The 16,519-nt window shown below is 38.4% G+C and overlaps 1 protein-coding gene across 2 annotated transcripts in view; it reads right to left on the bottom strand.

Moving 5' to 3' along the window:
- The window catches only part of PCCB (propionyl-CoA carboxylase subunit beta), a 57,987-nt gene that overhangs the window by 1,547 nt on the left and 39,921 nt on the right, over positions 1 to 16,519 (bottom strand). For both annotated transcript variants that reach the window (XM_039837231.1, XM_039837232.1), the window contains 4 exons: positions 12,639 to 12,762; positions 1,708 to 1,815; positions 1,351 to 1,451; positions 842 to 940 (listed from right to left, as the gene is read on the bottom strand). In XM_039837231.1, coding sequence (XP_039693165.1) covers positions 842 to 940; positions 1,351 to 1,451; positions 1,708 to 1,815; positions 12,639 to 12,762 — 432 coding nt within the window. The remainder of the gene's footprint in view (positions 1 to 841; positions 941 to 1,350; positions 1,452 to 1,707; positions 1,816 to 12,638; positions 12,763 to 16,519) is intronic.

Raw genomic sequence — 16,519 nt, 5'->3', positions numbered from 1 at the left:
CAACAGCCATCATGATTCCAGGGGCTGTAAGACACTCACCTGTGGCCCCAATGACAGGCAGCCCAGGAAAGCCAGTAGCCTGTCTCCCCAGATTCCATCCTATCCTCTCCAACTGCACTTATCTAGGATGTGTGGTGTATTTTCCACTATGAAATCTATGGTCCCCTGAATCAAGGGAAAGTAAAATGCTGTTTTCCTTTTTCATTATCCTGAGCCCTGAGTACAAAATTCAGTGGCCAGAGGCAGACACATTGAATTGCAAATGTAGAATAGGAGTATAGTGGACTGAAAGATGGGCCTTAACATCAGAACCCCTAAAAGTAAGCTCAGGGGAGCCCCCCTAATTATCTGATTCAACCCCAACATCTATTTCAAAGCAGGAAAGGAGTTTCCCAAGGAATAGGCTAAGTAACAGAAAAGGCCTTGCCCAAAATCACCAAGATCAGACCTACAATTCAATTTCTACAGGCTCAAACGAGGAGCTCTGAAGCCCTGCCTAGGAGGTGAGATGGGGTTGGGGGAAATGTCCAATCCTCCCAAAGGCTAGTTCAGCTGACTCAACCCTTTACTAGCAACCTCAAAACTCACTCTGGGCTCTTACCACACTGAACATGAAGACACTAGCATGTGCCTGAAGTGAGAATGCGGAACAGAAGGCAGAGCTGGCCCCGGGGCCCCAGGATGGGGAGACTTGCCAAGATCTAGGCCCCAACTCCCTGGAGTCCTGGCCCATTCTGGCGGCCCTGGCCTCTCTCCAACTGATTTCCTAGTTGTGCTTTAAGCCCCTGCTGGGAGAGGACAGTCCCTAGACGCAGGAAAAAGGAAAGCTAGAGGTCCTCACCTTTGCTCCCATGACTGCGATCTCTGCTGTGGGCCAGGCATAGTTGGTGTCACCACAAAGATGCTTGGAACTCATGACATCATAGGCCCCACCATAGGCCTAGAACACATTCAAATGCTAAATGTTAGAATTTGAGTCAACCAGATCATGTCCCTGAAAGACTCGAAGAAGCCAAATAGAATGAGGACAAAAAAGCAAGAATAGCCCTTCTGGGCTACTGAAAGCCCAAGGTCTGTGAAGCCAGGGAGCCAGAGCGGAGAATACACGGACGCAGCCTGGAGGCCTTTCATAGTTACATTCATTGTGTTTCCCACTGCTGTTTTAAGTTCCCAGAGATGACCATGGACATCTCTGCAAGGTGTGTCTGCAGGGCTGTAAATGCTGTCCTCACACAATCCTTTTAAGGGTGAGTGAGGCATACTACCCCCTCCCCTGCTGGAACTCTTAGCCAGACCTCCATCCACAGCCAGGAGCGGGTGGGCTCACAGCCACCAATGTGAAATCCTCACCTTCCTGGTAATGACTGTGACCTTGGGCACAGTTGCTTCAGCAAATGCGTAGAGAAGTTTGGCGCCATGCCGGATGATGCCCCCGTATTCCTGTGCTGTGCCTAAGGCATGAGAAAAGTTACCAGATACCCACAAAAGCCCTCACAAGGTCTGCCTGCCACTCTTAGGTGCGAGGTCTTCCCCAGCTGCCCAAAAGGCCAAGAGAAGGCCACTCTCATACTGCGCCACCTTCTAGACACCCAGAATATGGAAAAGCCGCAAATCTTTAGGTAATTTTGCAAGAAGAATTCCAAATAAAGTGAATGCCTCACTGGGCAAAGCCACATGTCCTAGCTCCCACCTCTATCAATGACTTACCAGGCAGAAAGCCAGGGACATCAACAAAAGTGATGAGTGGAATATTGAACGCATCACAGAATCGGACAAAACGAGCCCCTTTCACAGATGAATTAATATCCAAGCAGCCTAGAAGAGAGAGATTATCTGTGCTGAGTTTCTGGGAAGTTCCCAGTTCTACCCACAACGGGAATGTGCTCTCAGCAAGCATCCAAGAGCTGGTTTCTATGGAGGCACCAAAGTCTCCCTATCAGAGAATGGTAAAGGGGAACCCTCACACTCCAAGAAAAACAATGAAAACAGGAGAACCCGCCTTTGGCACTGGCCAAAGAGGGACCAGGAGTAGCCTCTGCTCCACAGGCTTTCTTGTTGGGAGCACAGTGCAGTGCAAACAGTCAAGCTCTGCCTCATAAATTAAAGGGCTACTGCCGCCTGAGGCACAGCCTGGTTTACCCCAGTGGAACGAGCACCGGGAGTTATCATTCAGGAGCTGGCTTTAGAGAGTCCCTGTAGCTTAAAATCAAATTCTAGCCCCACCAAACATGACTATGTGCCCTTGGGAAATTACTTCTCAGTTCTGAGGCTGATGTTCCTCACACACAAGGTAGGGATGTAACTATCTCCTACCAAGGTTGTAGGAATTAAAGGAGATGGCATCTGTAAAGTGGCCAAAATAAAGAGCTCAATTACTAGTAAATCTCCCTTCCTAGACCAGGAAAAATGGAGTCAAGCAATCTAACAAATGTAGAATTCAAAACAGTGGTCACAGAGATGCTCAATGAACTTATGGGAAGTGTAGATTAATTCAGTGAGAACTTTAACATAGAAATAAAAAACAAAAAGAGAAATGGAAATTATAAAAGGGAATCAGTCAGAAATGAAGAACACATTATCCGAGATGAAAAGTATATTACAGGGAATCAACGGAGTGAATAAAGAGGATCGAACCAACGATACAGAGGATGGGGAAGCCAAGGACACTCAATCAGAACGGCAAGAAAAAAAGAAGTCAAGGCTATAATAATAATTTAAGGACCCAAGAGACAAAATAAATGTAAATAGGAGTACTTGAAGGAAAACAAGAAGCTGAAGAGCTATTTGAAGAAATAATGATGGAAAACTTCTCTAACCTTGTGAAGAAAATGGGCATACAACCCCAGGAAGTTCAGAGTGTCCCAACAAAGAGGAACCCAAAGAGGCCCACACCAAGACACATTATAATTAAAATGCCAAAGGTTAAATACAGAGAGAATCTTAAAAGCAGCAAGAAAAAAGCAGTAACCTACAAGGGAGCACCCATAAGACTGGCACCTGATTTCTCAAAAGAAATTATGCAGGACAGAGGGCTTGGCACAAAATATTCAACATAATGGAAAACCAGGATTCACAACCAAGAATACTTTATGCAGCAAAGCTATCATTTAGAGTTGAAGGATAAAGAGCTTTCCAGACAAAAATAAGCTAAAGGAATTCATCAACCCCTATCCAGTATTACAAGAAATGTTGGAGGAACTTAAGGAAAAAAAAAAAATGCATCAAAAACAGGACTAAAGAATGGTAATAACTACATTCCTATCAACAAGTACCTCGAATGGAAATGAATTAAGTGCTCCAGCCAAAAGGTAGAGTGACTGAATGGATAAGAAAACAAGACCGCTACACATGTTGCCTACAAGAGACTCACTTCAGATTAAAAGACACACACAGTCTAAAAGTAAGGGCATGGAAAAAGATATTGCCTTGACGGACTTAGAGGGTACTGTGCTGAATGAAATAAGTCAGATAGAGAAAGACAAATATCACATGATTTCACGTAAATGTGGAATCTAAAGAACAAAATAAATGAGAACATTAAAAATGGAAATAAATTCATAGATACAGAGAATATTTTAAGTGCTACTAGATGGGAGGGGGGTTGGGGGAGACAGAGAAAAAAGGCAAAGAGATTAAGAAATATAAATGGATAGTTACAAAATAGTCGTGGAGATATAAAGTGTAGCATAAGGAAATCAGTCAACAATGTTGTAATAAATATGTTATATGTAAGCGGGAAGAGGGGTACTGGATTAGTGGGGCGACCACTGTGAGTTATGTGGATCTCTAGTCACAAGCTGTATAAATGAAACTAATAGATTACTGTACACCAACTATAATTGAAAAAAACTCATTGTATTTTACAATGTAAATACAAGCAACTAATTGTCTATTATATTTCAATAAAGCTGGAAAAAAATTTTTTTAAAAAGCAGAACATTACAGGACCCAACTCCCATGTGCACCCTCCTAGTTACTGCTCTCAGCAAGGGCAGCTACTGTGCCGATGTTTCAGCGTGGATTAGCTGTGTCCCCTCTATGAATGCAATCCTACAGGGTATATATACTCTTTCGTGTCTGCCTTATTTTGTTCAACATTATGTTAATGAGATTCAAATACATTACGCGAATAGCCATAGATTGTCAGTTCTCATTTTTATATGGTAGCCTGCAGTATGAATATACCACAGTGTATTCACCCATTCTACTGTTGGTGAGCGTTCCAATAGTTTCCACTTTGGAACTTTTGAATAAAGCTGTTTACTTTCTTTTAAAAAACAAAATAATAATAAATAAAAAATTTTTTAAAGATACCATTAATCAATTGAATAGGCAAGTCACACACCAAGAAAAAAATATTTGCAATATATTTATCTAAGGAGTCACATCCAGAATATATAAAGAACCCTAAAAATCAACAATAAAAAGACAAAACAACTCAAAAAACAGGCAAAACTTCCCTCTTGCCAAATGCATTTCTGAGATAATAGAAATGTTCTATGTCTTGTTTTGGATGGTGATTACAAGGTTGTATAAAATTGTCAAATTGACAAAACCTATCAAAACGAACACTTAAATGCCATGCATTTTATTGTAAGTTATAACTCAATAAAAGAAAGATGTTTTCAATCTCCCTTCCTCCCTCTCTATTCAAAATCTGTTAAAGACCTGAAATAAAGAATCTAAGTCATGAGTCCCTGGTTGAAGGCAATTATAAATTAAGAAATTGCACAAAGTACAAAGAAGCTAGAATAAAAATCAACCTTAAGAAAAAAAGATGAGCACTGACAACCAAAACAAGATGTAATCATTGGGAAATGATCATAGTGAAAGGAAAAAATTGTGACCCTGAGTCACCACAAAGCAAGCCCCAGGTCCAGCAGCTGAGCCTTATCATCTTAGGCCCTAGTCCCAGGTCTGTCAGAGTACCGGGCATCCAGAGTACTCAATGGGCCCTGGCTAGTTCCTGCAAGGAAAACCTGAGAACCAGAATGGAGACCATGAGAAGTGCGGTGGTGTGAAAGATTTCCTCGGCCTCTCCCCTTGAAGTTACAAGCTGAACAGCTATAATTCATCCAAGGGTTCCCTGATCAACACGCCAACACTTCTGAGAGATCCACTCATTGAAACATCTGCAAGTGGGCAATCAGGGTGAGTTAGGGAGGAGGGAAGGGAGAAGAGTAGAGAGAGGTGCCGCAGACATAGTCCAGAGCTCACTGCGGCTCTCAGGAGAGCAGAGAAATCAGGCTGCAAGTACTGTTTTCTTTAGCCCCAAGCATTCCTGCTTGAGCGATTAGCATATGATACAGCCAACCCAGCGATCAGAGAAGAGACGGAATACATAAGTGTAACAACTGTTCTAGCAGCTGTAATTGCCAGACAGAAAACAAAGCCAAGGAGCCTAGCCACCTCTCCGTACCCTCCCAGAGCTAGGAGCAGAGCCCCAGAAAAATCTGTAGCAGTGGGGTGGTTCCACAGAGTAATGGTTAGCATGTCTGTTTTACACGCAGAAGGTCCTAGGTTCGAGCCCCAGCGGAGCCATGGCCCATACCCAGGCCCCGGGTGTGCGCCGTGAGCATGTGGAAGGAGACGACCCATCTTCAGAGATCCAGTTCTTAAGGGGAGACGGCAACATCCGTAGGTCAGGGTGGAAGTGAAGGGGTGGGGGGGGGAGGATTTAAAAATATATATATATGTGTGTATATATATATAAAAAACTGTAGCAGTGAGTATCTGAATACAGAGTAGAACATCTACACCCCTGAGAAATGGAGAGAGAACTTCTGAGTGGCAGACACACTGCTGCTAATCCCAGTGACAAGGATAGAGAGACATAGGTGAGGCAGCTGAGGCCTGGCGGTTACCATTACTGGAAGAACAAAGCCACAAACACACCAGCAGCCTCTCCCAGCCCATCTTGCTCTCACCCAGCGAGGCTGATCCCAGCAGGGGCACCTGGGACATCTCACACAATGTAACACTGAGTCTGCCTGCTGGGATACTGCTGGGACTTCACAGGCTCACCCACCACATTATCCCACCAGGGTGGTACTCTGAGACCAAGGTGACCCAGTCACAGAGGAAAGGCCCACTTCCCCAAGGAATACAAGGCATTTTCCCACTGCTAAGCAGAGATCCAAGAAGCCAGAGCTTGTTTGTTAGTCATCTTACTCACAGTTTCATATCCTTTTGCCTTTGTGTTTCAGGTAGCATAACCCCCTTCAGTATTTCCTGTAATGCAGGCCTTATGGTGGAATATTGTCTCAGCTTCTGTATGTTTGGAAAGGTCTTTATTTCTCTTTCATATCTAAAGGATAACTTTGCTAGACATGTTCTTTGCTGGTAGTTTCTCTCTTTCCATAGTTTGAATATTTGATTCCACTCCCTCCTCGCTTGTAGAGTTTCTGCTGAAAAATTCGATGATAATCTAAAGGAATTTCCTTTATAGATTGCCATCTCCTTTTCCCTGCCTGTATTGGGAATTCTTTCTTTGCCATTAATTTTTGTCAGTTTTAATATAATAAATAGGCCTTAGAGAAGGCCTTTTTGGATTGAGATAATCAGGTGTTCTGTTTGCTTCTTGGATTTGAGAATGCAGTTCTTTCCATAGGTTTGGGAAGTTCTCATCATTTGTTTGAATAGGCTATTTCCTTCTCTCTTTTTCTGGTATACTCATTATTCTTATATTGTTCTTTCTGATGGTTTCAGATAGTTATTTAATTTTTTACTTTCAATTCTCTTCTTCCATCCGTGTTATTTCCAGCTTTCTAGCTTCAATATAACTAATTTTTTCCTCCATCTGGTCACCTCTATTTCCTAATAAGCTCGCTATTTAATTCTTTATCAGTTTTACTGAGTTTTTTTTGTTTTGTTTTGTTTTTTTTTAACATTTCAGTGTCCTCGGTAAAGTATTCCTTTTGTTCTTTAATTTTATTTCTGAGTTCGTTAAACTGCCTATATGAGTTTTCTTGCATCTCTGAGGTTTTTTTTGGAACTGCAATCTTGAATTCTCTGACATTTAAAGGAACAACCTGCAAAAATCTGGGGCAAAAAAATTTGGTGGTGATCACCTAAGTCCTGGAAGGAAAATGCCAGGGAGAGAGTTTCTTTGGAAAATCAGGGCATTCGAGAGCACCTGTATATACAGGGGACTTAAAAAAGGAACACGTATTTCTAGAACCAGATACATGCTCAGAAAAGACCTGAGAAGGAGAAATTAGAAATTACCTTGAGATAAATGAAAACACAATATTACAAAACAAAATACCTGAGATGACCCTAAGCTTTAACCTTGGGCTGATCTCTAAAGTCTGTTTAAGTCTGATTAAGTGTTGAAGGAGAGCCCTAGTACAGAGCCAATTTTCAAAGACCAGGAAAGGTATTTTCTTGTTTGTCTGTTTTAGCACATAATGGTCAAAGATATCTTTGTGAAAACATTAGCTGGACACAAACTAAGGAACAGAGACTTCAGTGACCCCAAATAAGGAATACAGTCTCTGCAAAACGAGCTTGGAAAAGTCACTAGACAAATGGACTACTACAGCATTTCACAATCAAAACACAACAAACCCTGGAAAAAAGGGGAGAATATGATTTCTAGAGTTGCCACATTGTAATAGTCAAATGTGCAGTTTTCAACAACAAAAAGAAACAAGTATAGCCATTCAAATAAAATAGACAGAACCTGTCCCTAAGAAAGCCTAGAATTTGAACTTACTAGACAAAGACTTTTAAACAACTACTTAAATATACTCAAAGAGGTAAAAAAAAAAAAAATGAAGAACTAAAAAAGCCAGGAAAACGACGTATGAACAATGAAACTATTAATAGACAGACAAGAATTTTAAAAAGGAACCAAACAAATTCTCGGACTTGTTTGGCAGATTTGGACAAAAGAATGGACCAGGAAACCCAAAGGTGAAACTATTTCAATTATCCAGACTAAGGAGTAGAAAAAAAAGAAAAATTAAGTAATGGAGACTAAATGATCTATGGAATATCATCAAATGAACCAACATATATAGCCAAGCAGTACCAGAAAGAGGAGAGAAAATGGGAGATTATCTGAAGAAATCATGTCCGAAAATTTCCCAAATTTGATGCAAGACATGAAGCTACAAATCCAAAAACTAACTTCAAGCAGGATAAACTTAAAACAGACCAACACTGAGACACATTACAATCAAATTATCAAAAGACAAAGACAGAATCTTGAAAGTAGCAAGAGAGAAGTGACTCATCACATACAAGGAATTCTCAATAACTGATTTCTCAGTAGAAATCATGGAGGCCAAAAAACAATGAAATGGCATTTAAAGTGCTGAAAGAATAAAACTGTCAACCAAGAATTCTACATCTGACAAACTTTCCTTCAAAAATCAGGTACAACTTAAAACATTCCCAGATAGACAAAAGCTGAAGAGAGTTCATTATTGCTAGGCCTGCCCTACAAGAAATGACAAAGGGAGTCCAACAAAACTGGAGGGCTGACAATACTCAACTGCAAGACTTACTCTAAAGCTACAATAATCAAGACAGTGTGGTATTGGTGAAAGAAGAGACAAATAGATCAGTGGAATGGAACAGAGAGTGCAAAAATAGACATACATAAATATAATCATCTGATCTTTGACAAAGGAACAAAGGCCAATATTGTGGAGGAAAAACAGTCTTTTCAACAAATGGTGCTGCAACAACTGGACACCGACAGCAAAAATATTGATCTACACACAGACCTTACACCTTTCACAAAAATTAACTCAAAATGATTCTACAGGCCTAAATGTGAAACACAAAACTATAAAACTCCTAGAAGATAACAGAAGTCAACCTAGAAGACCTTAGGTATGGCAGTAACTTTTTAGATACACTACCAAAAGCATGATCTATAAAAGAATTGATAAGCTGGACTTCGTTAAATTTTGCTCTGCAAAAGACACTGTCTAGAGAATGAGAAGACAACCACAGACCAGAAGAAAATATTTGCAAAATACGCATCTGATAATGGACTGCTACTTAACATTTACAAAGAACTCTAAAAACTCAACAATAAGAAAAACGCCAATATAAAAATGGGTGACTCCTGATGAGGCAAGGCCATGGAGAATGAAGTGTTGGCCTGCCTCCCAACACCCCGATAAAAGCGTAGGCCAATCACAAACAGCAAAGAATTCTGATACTTAACCCTCTATCTGCCTCAGCAAAGCTAAAGGACATTCTCCAGGCGGAGGGTAGAAAACAAGTAAATAAATCTCAAACTCAAAACAAAAGCAAAAACAAACTATATGCTATTTTATAGCAGAGAAGGCTTGTATGTGTTTCTAGATGAACAAATCCAGCAAATACAAAGTCCAAAGCATATTCTTGAGGGTGTCACTGGTATTCCTGTTCTTTCCTAACTTTGGCTACTTGTTAAGTGGGACAGGCTGACCAGCCTCTATATAAATGGCTGGCTTTATGTCAGTTCATCCTTCTTGCTGTATATCCTGGCCTGGCCCCTGCGGAGAGAGAAGGCCCTGCTGCCCATTCCTCCTACAGCTAGAAGCACATTGGAGAGTAGAAAATTTCCCTCCAGAAATAAAATATGCATCTCCATATAAGGATCCCATACATGAGGCCCAGGAAGAGACAAGGTTTCCAGGGAGAGGAAGAGCTGGCTTAGGTTTGTATTTATGTAGCACCCACTTCCAGAGCCCAAGATCTGTTCCGGTTACTACTGCTGTCTAACAAATTGCCCCCAAACTTAGTGGCTTAAAATAATGGCAATCTTGAAAATAAAATTTTTTTTCAAAAAAAAAAAATTTTTTTTTTTAAATTTAATGGGCAAAAGACCTGAACAGACACCTCATCAAAGAAAACATATAAATGGCAAATAAGCACATGAAAAGGTGCTCCATATCATGTCATCGGGAAAATGCAACTTAAAACAACAATGAGATACCACTCCACACCTACCAGAATGGCCAAAACCTAGAACACTGACAATAACAAATGCTAACAAGGATGTGAAACAATAGAAACTCTCACTCATTGCTGATGGGAATGTAAAATGGTACAGAAGCTCTGGAAGACAGTTTGGCAGTTTCATACAAACTAAATATACAATATATTATGTGAGCCAGCAATCACACTCCTCAGTATTTACCCAGATGAGCTGAAAACTTAATTTCATGCTAAAACCTGTACAAATATTTTTAGCACCTTTATTCAGCTTTGCCAATACTTGGAAGCAACCAAGATGTCCTTCAATAGGTGAATAGATAAATCCAGACACTGTAATATTAATCACCGCTAATAAGAAGTGAGCTATCAAGCCATGAAAAGACATAAAAAAAATACATATTACTAAGTAGAAGAAATTAATCTGAAAAGGCTACATACTCTATGATTCCCAATCACACGACATTCTAGAGAAGGCAAAACTATGGGAACAGTAAAAGGATCAGTCATTGGCAGAGGTTATGAAATTATAAGTATTAGGGGAAGGGAGTGATGAATAGGTGGAGTTTAGAGGTTTTTTAAGGCAGTGGAACCATTTTGTATGATGCTGCAATGATCATTATACATTTATCAAAGTCCATAGACTATAAAACACCAAAAGCAAACCCTAATGTAAACTATGGAATCTGGGTGATAATGATGTGTCAATGTACTTTCACCACTTGTAACAAATGTACCACTTTGGTTCAGGATACTGAGAATATGGTAAGTTGTCCATGTATAAAGAGCAGAGTGTATATGGGAACTCTTGTAGTTTTTAATGAATTTTTCTGTGAACCTAATAAAGCTCTAAAATATTTTTAAAAAAAATTTTTTTAAGTATTATACACCAGGACCAAGATGGATATATCCCAAGAATGCAAAAGTGGTTCAACATACAAAAAAACAATTAATGTAATACACCACATTCATACAACAAAAGATAAAAACTAATAATCTCAGTTGATATAAAAAAAAGGCATTTGACAAAAATCACCCTTTAATGAAAAAACACTCAGAAAACCAGGAATAGAAGGAAATGTCCTCAATATGAAGGGCATATAAAAAATCACAACATCATACTCAATGATGAAAGACGAAGTTTTCCCAAGATCAGTAACAAGACAAGGAAGTCTCTTTTCACCAACAGACACATAAACCAATGCAATAAGTATTGCGAGCACAGAAATAAACCCATATATCTATCACCTATTGATTTTTCAACAAGGATTTCAAGCCCATTCAATAGAGAAAGAATAATCCATTCAATAAATGGTGCTAAGATAACTGGATTTCCACATGCAAAAGAATAAAGCTGGACCCCTAACTCACACCATATTATTAACTCAAAATCGAGCAAATCTAAATGTAAAAGCTAAAAGCATAAAACTCCTAAAAGGAAACGGGGAAAGCTTTGTGGCACTGAATGTGGCAACAAGTTATAGGTATAACTGCAAAAAGCACAAGCAATGAGAAGGGGTAGGGGGGAAAGGGAGAGAGAATAATTGAACTTCATCAAATTTTAAAACTTTTGTACATCAAATGGCATTGTGAAGAAAGTGAAAAGACACCTTACAGAATGGGAGAAAATATTTTAAGTCATGTATGAGTTTAATATCCAGAATACATAAAGAACCCCTACAACTCAACGACGACAAAAACCAAATAATTAAAAACAAGCAAAGGACTTACTTGAATAGCTATCTCTCCAAAGATATGCAAATGGCCAATAAGCACATAAAAAAATGTTCAACATCACTAATCATTAGGGAAATATAAGTGAAGATAACACTTCACACCCACTAGAATAGCTATTATCAAAATACACCAGAAAATAACAAGGGTTGACCATAATGTAAAGAAACCGGAACCCTTGTGCATTGCTAGTGGGAATGTAAACTAGTGCAGCCTCTGTGGAAAACAGTAGAGTGTTTCCCCAAAAAGTTAAAAAATTATCACATGACTCAGTAATTCCACTCCTAGGTGTATGACCAAAAGAAGTGAAAAGAGATTCAAACACATACTTGTACACCAATGTTCCTTGTAGCATTATTCGCAATAGCCGAAAAGTAAAAAGAATTCAAGTGTCCATCAACATATGAATGATTAAAATGTGGTATACACATGCAATGGAATATTATTCAGCCATAAAAAGTTAAAATGAAGTTCTGACACATGCTACAACATAGATAAATCTTGAAAATATTAACCTAAGTGAAATAAGCTGGACAAAAGGACAAATATGATATGATTCAACGTATAAGGAATATCTAGAAAAGGTAAATTTTAAGACGAATTTAGATGACCAAGGGCTGTGTGTACGGCGGAGAGGAATCTCTATTTGGGGTGATTTGAAAAGGTTTGGAAATAGATAGTAAAGGCGGCAGACAGTGTGAACATAATCAATGCCACTGTGCTATACACTTAAATATGGTTAAAAAATATAGGGAAGTATTTTTAAGAAAGAATACTTCTCAAGAAGCATTTTGAGAAATTATTATAAGAGAAAGGAGGTTTTACGACAACATCTATTTGAGGTTTTTTCCCTGGACACAAAGCCATGTCTGAGGAAAAGGCAAAAGGCAGACGCTGTGAGCCCAGGGGGCCCTGACCCCACCCCCAACTACCACCTGGGATTTATGAGAATTTCTCTCTCTTACCTGAAGCCACCTTAGGCTGGTTGCCAACAATTCCAACAGTCCTCCCGTTCATTCTTGCAAAACCAACAATGATGTTCTTAGCATAATTGGGCATGATCTCAAAAAATTCTCGCTCATCAACAACCTGCAGGAAAAAATTTACTCCTGAGCTCGAAATGATAAAAAAAATAAGATAAAACTATACTACAGAATTACAGAGTTGGATAGCTGCGACCCTACCACAAGTTCTCTAAGGAAGCAGGCAGAAGGGCACCTCCTCCCTGCTGGATGGGACAACCCTTGTGCACATTGCTAGGGAGAAGATAAACCAGTGCAGCCTTTTTAAAGGTTCTATTTGAATTTGGCATTATACTTTTTTACTTTATTTTGAAATCATTTCAAACTTACATAAAATTTTTGAGAATACTTATACTGTATCCACATTTATTAACATTTTACCACATAAGCTTTATCATTCCTTCTCTGTCTCTACCTGCCTATGCCTTTCTCTCTCTCTGCAGTGTGTGTGTGTGTGTGTGTGTGTGTGTGTGTGTGTGTGTTCTCTTTACATATATTTGCGCATACACACACAAAAAATTTTTCTGAACCATTTGATAGTAAGTTATAGACATGAAGCCTCATTACCCCTAAGTCCCTCAGTATGTATCTCCTATGAAAAAGGACATTCTCGTAGATAACTATAATGATGTCCTCAAAATCAGGAAATTAAAATTAATACTATTACCTATTATAAAACTTTATTCAAATCTTTCCAATTATTCCAATAATATCCTTTATAGCAATCAAAAGCTCATTCTAGAATCTGATCCAAGATCACCTGGTGCTTCTTAGTGGTCCTATCTCTTTAGCGTCCTTTACTTTCATCCTTTTGGTCTTTCTTTCACAATCATGACATCTTTGAAGGCTACAGATCAGTTTTTTAGTTATTTGCCTTCTATTTAGATTTAATGTTTCTTCATTTAATTTCAGGTTAAGCATTTTTGACAAAATATCACAGAAGTGTCCTCCTCAATGTATAATATCAAAAGGCACATGACGTCTATTTGTCCATTAATGGTGGTGACATATGCCAGGTTTCTTCCCTATAAAGCTACTATTTTTCCATTTGTAATTAAGTATTTGGTGGGGAAATACTTTGAAACTATGTAAAATCCTATTCTTGGTCAAACTTTCAACCACTAGGTTTAGCATTAATTGATGATTCTTGCCTGACCCAATTATTGCCATGACAGTTGCCAATTTCTAACTTCATTTTCTCCCTTCTCCATTTCTTGGCACTTAACTGTCAGAAAAGCTATGCCTTTCCCATGTAGTTACTTATATCATCCATAAGTATGAACTTACGGATTGTTGTTTTCTTACGTGGACTGTAATCTTTTACCATCGTTATTTATTTTATGTACACATTGTCCCATATTTGTCAATGCGAGTTCATTCTAGGCGACTCCCATCCCCTTTTGATGTTTCTCCATCATTCTTTGAGCTCTACCTTTATATCTGAAATTACCTTACTTTCAGGTTCGTCTTGTATTTTTTCCTGCCCCAAGCGTTGAATTGGCCATTTTTCCAAGGGATACAGGTTCCTTTGGGGGAAGGAGGGGTGGGTGTGGGTGTGGGTGTGTGGGTATGTGTGGGTGTGTGTTTGCTTCTAAGAAGCTGTCTTAGAGAACAGAGCTAAAAAATCCATAGAGCTAAGAAATCCACAGACACACAGACACACACACTTATTTCTAAAAGTAGTATAAAAACCATGAGTTTGTACTGATAACTCCAATTCCAGACCAATTCAACTACAGGGTTCATTCTAGTTTTCCCCTCTTCAATATTTATTAGCTCCTTTCTCCTACAGTAGACATCTTATTCCCATTATCCTCAAAATGTACTTATTTATTCAATCCTCAAATCCAGAGACAATTGTTTCAGAATTGTTAACCCATATAACTGCAAAAAAAAAAAAAAAAAAATCTAAAATTCAGTATTTCTTATAACTAGTCCTGTTGTTAGACTAAAGGCAGTTTTGTCTTAAAGTAGTCCCGGATCTTGTTGATTTTAATATGTAAACATTAATAGTGTCACCATCCCTTCCACCCACCCTGTGTTAACTAATTTCATTATTTTCTGGTTTATCTTTGTGTGTATTACAGAAAAAAAGCACATATATTTCTATCTTTTTAATTACCCCTTCTATTTTAGATGGAAAATAACATATTATACTCTTTTGCATTTTGGGTTTCTTCATTTAACAATATATCCTGAAAATCACTCCATACTGGTTCACAGAGGTCTTTCACACTCCTGCATAGTATTCTATTGTGTGGATTTACCAAATTTATTCAGCCAATCTCCTATATATTGTTAACATTATTTTGAAGCTTACATTAGGGTTAAAATATTTCACAATGATAAATAACAATGTCACAAAAATACCCTTGCGCATCTATAATTTTGTATGGTAGGAAGTGTATCTTCAGGGTAAATTCCTAGAAGTGGGGCTGCTGGGTCAAAGTGTAAATGCTTATTTAATCTTAGATAGTACCATATTCTCCTACTAGCAATGTATGAGAGGGTCTGTTTCCCAATAGAACTACCAATGGAATAGGTTTTCAAGTTTATTTTTTGCCAGTCTGACAGATGAGAAGTGATAACTCAGTGTAATTTTAATTTTAATTTGTATTTCTAGCTTTATGAATAAAGTTGAAAAGTATACTTTACCAAATTGACCACAGAAAAGATAAACTCCAAGAGACACATTCACATTAAAAAACAGAAGGAGTTATCAAAAAGCCATTTATCCTCTCCCACAAAAAATCACCAGGCCCTGACAATTTCACAGGAGAATTTCTACCAAATCTTTAAAGAACAGATAATCCCAATGCTATTTAAATTGTTCCAGGGCATAGAAAAAGAAAAAAAAGACTTGCAAGTTCTTTTTATCACATTTTATGAACTGAATTGTCTCTCTCCTGCCCCCCAAAATTCATAGGCTGAAGCATAACCCACAATGTGATTATATATGGAGATAGGGCCTTTAAGGAGATAATTAAGATTAAATGAGGTGATAAAGGTAGGACCCCAATCTGATAGGACTAGTGTGCACACAGAAGAAAGACCACATCAGGACACACCAAGAGGACAGCCATCTGCAAACTATGAAAAGAGACCTCACCAGAAACCAACCCTGCTGACACCCTGATCTTCGACTTGTACGAGCACTGAGAGAAAATTAATTTCTGTGCTTTAAGCAATCCAGTCTGTGGTATTTTGTTATGGCAGCTCTAACAGACTAACACATGAAGCAAGCACAACACTGACACCAAAAACAAATTTAAAAATACCTCAAAAAAATAAATCAGCTAGTATCACATGATGTTGATGCAAAAATCCAAAAAAAAACATTAACAAAACATAACGAGTAGGGTTTTACCTCAGGAATATAAGAACAGTTCAACATTAGGAAATAGGAAATGGGAAATCTAGTAAGATAGATTTATAAATAGATCTAAGGAGAAAAATCGTGTTCATTACCATAAATGCTAAAAGGGCATTTAATGATATCAATATCCATCCCTGATTTAAAAAATAAGTAAACAATAAAAATTAAAACAGAAACCAGCGGTAGCTTCCTTAGCATGAAAAAAGAATATTAGAAAACATTAATGACAGTCTCTGTGAAGTTAGAAATAAGACAAAGATGTCCACTATTACAACAGTTACTCATTACTGTATTTAATAAAATATGGAGGTACAGAGACGATGCAGTTAGACAAGAGAAAGAAATGACATAAAGTAACTGGAAAGGAAAAGATAAAACTCTTTATATGTAGACAGTATACTACCACACTTGAAAAACCCAAAAGAATTTAGGTGAAAGAATATAAAAC

The sequence above is a fragment of the Pteropus medius genome, unplaced genomic scaffold (genome assembly GCF_902729225.1).
Source record: "Pteropus medius unplaced genomic scaffold, Ma_sr-lr_union100, whole genome shotgun sequence".
In the NCBI taxonomy this organism is placed as follows: domain Eukaryota; kingdom Metazoa; phylum Chordata; class Mammalia; order Chiroptera; family Pteropodidae; genus Pteropus; species Pteropus medius.
The sequence above is the reverse complement of the archived record's forward strand: the minus strand, read 5'-3'. Positions and strand labels throughout refer to the sequence as shown.